The sequence below is a fragment of the Poecilia formosa genome, unplaced genomic scaffold, assembly GCF_000485575.1.
Source record: "Poecilia formosa unplaced genomic scaffold, Poecilia_formosa-5.1.2 Scaffold339, whole genome shotgun sequence".
NCBI classification, from domain to species: Eukaryota; Metazoa; Chordata; class Actinopteri; order Cyprinodontiformes; family Poeciliidae; genus Poecilia; species Poecilia formosa.
Window position 1 is genome coordinate 32,539 of NW_006800278.1, and position 6,590 is coordinate 39,128.

A 6,590-nucleotide genomic window follows, 5' to 3' on the forward strand; every position below is an offset into this window, starting at 1 on the left:
TCCATCAGTCCATCAGTCCATCAGTCTATCAGCCCGTCAGCCCGTCAGTCCATCAGCCCATCAGTCCATCAGTCCATCAGTCCATCAGTCTATCAGCCCGTCAGCCCGTCAGTCCATCAGCCCATCAGTCCATCAGTCCATCAGTCCATCAGTCCGTCAGTCCGTCAGTCCATCAGTCCATCAGTCTATCAGCCCGTCAGTCCGTCAGTCTATCAGCCCGTCAGTCCATCAGTCCGTCAGTCCGTCAGTCTATCAGCCCATCAGTCTATCAGTCTATTAGCCCATCAGTCTATCAGTCTATTAGCCCATCAGCCCATCAGCCCATCAGCCCATCAGTCCATCAGTCCATCAGCCCATCAGTCTATCAGTCTATCAGTCTATTAGCCCATCAGCCCATCAGCCCATCAGTCCATCAGTCCATCAGTCCATCAGCCCATCAGCCCATCAGTCCATCAGCCCATCAGCCCATCAGTCCATCAGCCCATCAGTCCATCAGCCCATCAGTCCATCAGCCCATCAGTCTATCAGTCCATCAGTCTATCAGCCCGTCAGTCCGTCAGTCTATCAGCCCGTCAGTCCATCAGTCCGTCAGCCTGTCAGTCCATTTATTCCTTCACTCCTTCCATCATTTTTTCCGTCCTTATGAAATAATAACTCTAATAATTTCTGAAGTTTTAGTGTTTGTAACGTTTTGCTTTGTGTTTCCATGACAACGAAAAGGTCCCCAGCCCAGCAAACATGGCCGCTGCCGGTCGGAGCAGTCCTGGATCGGTGACCGGGCCTGCAGGCCCAGATGTGCCTCTGGTCCGGACCGTAACCAGAACCGACCCGCCTCCAGGTGGAGGTAAAGACGGATCAGGTCCTTATCTATCTGTTAGCCACTCGCTAACGTTCTTTAAGGAAATCTCTGGAGTTTGTGAAATATTTTGTTAATTTTTATTATATTTCTTTTAATTATCATTTTGAGTTAGAGATCAGAAGTCCCCTCATGTTTCTACATGCAGCACAAAGAGTGAAAGTTTTATGAGAGTCAAATCAGACGAATGAAAGATAAATCTCCGTGTCCAAACCTCGCTGCAGCTGGTTTTCTTCTGGTTTTGTGAGATTCTGCACCCTGCAGGCATCGAGTCTCTGCGTATATGAAACAAGTTATTTTTGTTTCAACAAAATGAAAATGAAAATTCGCAGAGCTGCAAAGTAAACAGAAGAAACTCCAGGTACATTTCAAAGGAATTACTAAATGATGAAATAAAACAGATAATAGAAATAAACTTTAATATAAAAATGTATCAGAAGAACCAGGTGATTCTTATTTAACAACTAAAATACGACCTTTTCTGCTGCTTCTTAACGTTTCATCGTGATGCGAAGAATATAAATGAAACTGATCAGAATTTTGTGGCTCATTTCTGCTCTTTATGTTGATTTTAGTCGAATCCGATTTCTCTTTCCGAGTTTTTATTTCCCACATCCAGAGTGTTTCCTCTCTATTCCTCGGTATTCATATTCACAGCAGAGGTGACGTCACACTGTGTGTGAGAGCAGAGTTGCTGGAAAAACGGTTTTTACTCTTTTGAAACAAAGATAAAATGATTTGGAGTCGGCCTTTATCTTCATCGGTGATTATCACGGTTACCATGGTTACCGTTTACAGTTGGTGTGACCTGCAGAGTTTAGATTTTACACCTGAGTCATAATTTTCAGTGTTTTCTGCTGCTTTCAGCAGCTTCATGAATTGGTTTCAGATCGATTGGTTTGTTGGTTTTAGTGACAGAAGTAACTTTTTGCATGGTTTTTCAGAGGATCTCAGAGTCGGTTTAACCTACTGGAGGAAAACCGGAATCCAGCGGGAATGTTTGGCTTTTATTTCCATAAACAGTGGAGATGGAAAATCTAAAAGCATTCTGGTTATTAATGTGTTTGTTTTGGTCACAGCAGTTCTTGTGAAAATCTCTTTTCTTGTTTCTTTTTCCTGGAAAAAGTGCAGAAATCCAGCAGCTCATTTTGGTTTGAACGTTTTTATCCGTTTTTATTTAAGTTCTGGTTCTGAAAACAACATGAACCAAACCAGCAGTTTGACCTTCACATGACCTCTGAGGTGCAGTTATACTTTCTATATAAGTATAAAAGAGTAAAATTATAAACTATCAGGCCATCTAGACAAATAATATGATTGATTAGTAATATTGATGATAATAATAATAATAATAATTAATATAATAATTAATATGATTAATTTTAATATTAAACAAAATGTATTATATTTTATTTGAAAATACAATGTATTATTACATTTTATTTGGTAATAAAATGTAATATATTTATTAAATAATTATATTTACTTAATAAATATTAAAGAATTAATATTTAATAATAGTTTTTATATTAAAATATTAAATTGATATTTTTAGTTTGAATTTGGTTTATTAAAATTGTGTAAATTCACAGCAGATGCTCGTTTACAGTCAAACTGATCCAGTTCATTTAGAAATAAATAGATAATAAATAGATTTCTTACCAATAAATCCTGACCATGTGGCGGATCAGCAGCGGATCAGAAGTCCTCCGTGTTTCCTGGATTTATGAGGCTTTTAACTGATTTTAAATCAGATTTTATCCTCCAAGAACAGAAAAGAAAGAATTACATTAAACCTTTTGATTCCTTTAATTCCTGGTACAACACGATGGACCAGTGAACCCAGTGAGTCCTTCACTGGGTTTGTTTCCTTCAGCGTTCCTTCCAGTTTCTGTCAGGACCAGTTTAAGGTTCTGGTTCTGTTTACTCCCAACTGGACCCGTGTCCTTCCTGCGCTCAGTGATGATGTCACTGTCGTTGGCCACCATGTTGGCCTCTGATCCTCCTTTAAACAGCAATTAATCAGCAGCATTCAACATCGGTTGTGGCGTTGTTGCCATGGCAACGCTCATTTTGGCACTGCTTGGGATTATTTTCTGCACTAATCCAGAGCTGGGCGGGACGAGCATTTTATTCTGCAGGTGAAAGGTCAACTGGAACCTGTTCATCAATGTTAAGGAATTATTGACATAAAAACTATAAAAAATCTATTGATGGAAAGTTAAGTTAATTTCCTCTTTTTTTACAGTGAACTGAGATATTTTCTCTATAAACTGAACCAAAGTTATTTGGGAAGATTTTGTGTTTTTGCAGTGTATGAATTAGAGGAACTGGATCTCAGGTTTCAGACCGAATGTTTCATTTTACGATAATCTGGATTTGGTTTCCAGGCAACAGCGTGCCGACCCAGCCGGGCCCCACTACCTCAGTGACCTCTGTGACCCCTGTGACCCCTGTGACCTCAGGCCGCGCTGGACGCCTGGCTGGCTCGGTCAGCTCCCCGGAGTTATCAGCCGCCGGCTGTTGCGACCAGAACCAGATCCAGAGCAGAAGGTTAGACATCCGACCAGTTTCCACAACCCGGTTACTGGTTTTTATTCTCTAGTTACTGGTTTTTATCCTCTACTTACTGGTTTTTATCCTCTAGTTACTGGTTTTTATTCTCTAGTTACTGGTTCTATCTTCCAGACTGGTCTCATCCCTGTTGGACATTTAAAGAGCCTCTGCAGAGAGAAGGAAGTAAAATGTGCAAACGTTTAGCTTGGATCAAAGAGCCGACCTCCATTACGGCTCTAACTGCTGCATTTCTATACTTAGCCCACAGATCCCTTCCCGGTCCTCCCAATCCTCCCAGTTCCCCCCAGCAGCGTGAGCTCCTCGTTCTTGTTGCCTTTTTGGGAAACCAACCCAGTAAAACTCAGATTCCCCTCCGACCGTTAAATAAGGCCAGAGATTCCTGAGCGCTGCTGTAATTAAATCTGTTTCTCATGACCTCAACCGTCAGAGCGGAGCAGAGCTTGGACATCTTCACCTAAACACCAGCAGAAAGACCCAAAAACACCAGAAACAATCTGACCTCTGTCCGCAGGTCAAAGGTCACACTGCTTTCATCTCTGTTCATTAGACACAGATATCATTTCTCCTCTAATAGTTGTCTTAAAACTAAACCCCAAATCAACTTTATTTATCACATAAACTGTCTACATTCAACCTTAAAGGCTCTATCTTCATGTTTCTGTGATAATTGTGACATTTTTGAGTAAATTTGTTTAATTTTGAAACATTTGGCCTAAAACTGTCTCAGTGCTGCCCTCTTTGGGTTGACCAGCAGTACTGCAGGTGAATGTTCTTATTGGTTCCAGGTTGGTTGATGTCTGCTTTTTGTCTCAGACACGCCCCCTGGTGGAGAGTCAGGAGGGGGAACAGCTAGCACGGCTAGCATCGATCGTTTCTCAGCGGCTCCATGTGACGGCAGCCTAACCTACTTTTTACTGTTGGTTCCAGCCTGGGGCGCTCAGCAGAGCAGCAGCTGGGGCCGGAGCCCCGCAGCGGAGCGCAGAGAGGCGGAGGAGCCGACTGCGGGGCTGGCGCCGGGACCGACCGGGCCGCCAGGCGAGAGGTAAACTCTGAACCCATCCTGGACCTCATCAGAGGAGCTGCTGGTTAATAATCTGATGCTGGTTTACAAACATTTAACTGATGGATGGAAACTCTTAAATGTTATAGTTTCCCAGAGTTTCTGGTTCCGTGCCTAGCTGTGCTCCTTGCTGTAAAGCTGCTAGCGTTAGCCGCTCCTCCTCCCTGCTGCCATAGGGGCGAGTTGCTGGAGTCTGCCGGTTGCTGCGGATCTCAAACACGGCTCGTGTTTCTGTAATTGTTGCCGGACCGGTCTGCCGAGTGGGAGCCTTTACTTTGTCTTAATGACCTGGAGATGCATGACAGGACGGACGCTGCAGCTGGTTAGTTTATTTAGCATCCGGACGAGAGAAAGAGAAACAAACGAGACGAGTTACATCAGCAGCTATTAATTCTCTTAGCATCAGGCTTGTTCATTCCTGCTCTGATTGGCTGAAGGTCTGACATCATTAAAACAGGTGATAAAACTTCCTGTCAAGACTGGAAACGTTTTGTTGTTTTAACTTGATAAAGTTTTTCACACTGGTGATGTCTGTGACTCAGTAATTGGTAATCTAATGCACTATTATTACCAATCCAGTAATCAGATTAAAGTTAATTATATTGCTTATGTTGCTTTCCTGGTTTTACACGGGAAACCCTGGTGGGATGAGAGAAATTCAGGTTTTCTATCTGGAAATTCATCTTTATTTAGAGTTTGTGCTGCTAAAGATGAAGATATCGAGGTTGGTTGTTTCCTCTGTGCTGCTGCTTCACCTGGAAAGAGAAAAACCAGAGTGATTTTTGAACCTGTCTGGAGGTGAAAGCCCCCTAGTGGCGAATCCAGGCACGACCAGTTGATCCCAGATTGGTCACCAGCTGATGCAGAGATCACAATTTATTAAATAAAACGGCACAAACATTAAAAATATTAACTTTCAAACAAATGTCTGCCTGTATTTACATTTCTTATGTGAACTAATATAAATTAATATTCATTATAAACCTGTAGGGGTGTCCAAAGTGGGCCCTGAGGCCCGGCATCCTGCATGTTTTAGTTCTCTCCCTGGTTTAACGCACCTGGATCAAATGACGGCTCGTTAGAGGCCTAAGAGGAGCTTTGACAAGCTGAAAGGTTGTTTCTACCACCAGGGAGAGAAAACTGACTTCAGTGTAAAACCAGAGAAAGAGTTAAAGAAGTTAACTTTAAACATGGCTGCGGAATGTAACTAATAAAGTAACTTATAATCCAACTTAGTTACATTTAAAAGTAATCAGTGAAGTATGTTACTTTTTAAGGGGTTCGTTTTTCTGGACTACGTCCCAGTTCCTGACTGGTTCTTGTTTTTGGTGTGTCGTGGTTCCAGCGGGTCCAGATGTTACGGATGAGCTGCGTCTGTTAGCGGAGCAGTTCCGCTCCGGTCCGACCGGGCAGCAGCCTGATTCACGCGCTCGTAAAGCAGTTGACGTGAGTTTGCGTTGAACGGCGCGTCGAGGCATGCGATGTGTCAGCAGGCGGGACAGACGCCAGGAACCAGCCAGCGCCGCTCCGAACTGAGCGGGCTGTTTGGACAGAAACACAGCAGAGGAGTCGCCCCTCAGAGCTGCTGTGTTTACAGACAAACTGACAGCCTGCTGCAGCGGCACATCTGGTTCTGAATCAGAGCTGCTGGGCTCGGGCCGCTCGTTACAGACATGAGTAACAGGAGTTTCTACTGAACACAGACATGAACCTTAAACAGCCCAGAGATGACGACCAACATCAGCTGGTAAAACAAAGAGGCCTTTAGCATCTTTTTGTTAAAAAGATGCTAAATAAATTTACATTTTATACCAGAAGGATAATTATACACAGAAAACATTTAGAAGACTAAAGTGGGGATATTAAGCAATGGCTAAAATATTGCTGCAACATAATTTACCATAAAATCAATATAAGTGAAGCATTTTTTACATTTGTTTTTCACTTGATTAGCCAAACTTTAAACTAGTAATCCATGAATTCTGTTTTTGGGGAGTTTTAGGGTCCATTCCAACCAGAACCTGACTCCAGTCCGCTTTAATCCGACTCCAGTCCGCTTTAATCCGACTCCAGTCCGCTTTAATCCGACTCCAGTCC

The 6,590-nt window shown here is 42.8% G+C and overlaps 1 protein-coding gene across 1 annotated transcript in view; it reads left to right on the top strand.

The window, feature by feature from the left end:
- The window catches only part of LOC103153101 (myosin phosphatase Rho-interacting protein-like), a 27,438-nt gene that overhangs the window by 4,890 nt on the left and 15,958 nt on the right, over positions 1 to 6,590 (top strand). Inside the window, exons 6-8 of the mRNA XM_016661668.1 lie at positions 718 to 859; positions 3,247 to 3,409; positions 4,361 to 4,475. Coding sequence (XP_016517154.1) covers positions 718 to 859; positions 3,247 to 3,409; positions 4,361 to 4,475 — 420 coding nt within the window. The remainder of the gene's footprint in view (positions 1 to 717; positions 860 to 3,246; positions 3,410 to 4,360; positions 4,476 to 6,590) is intronic.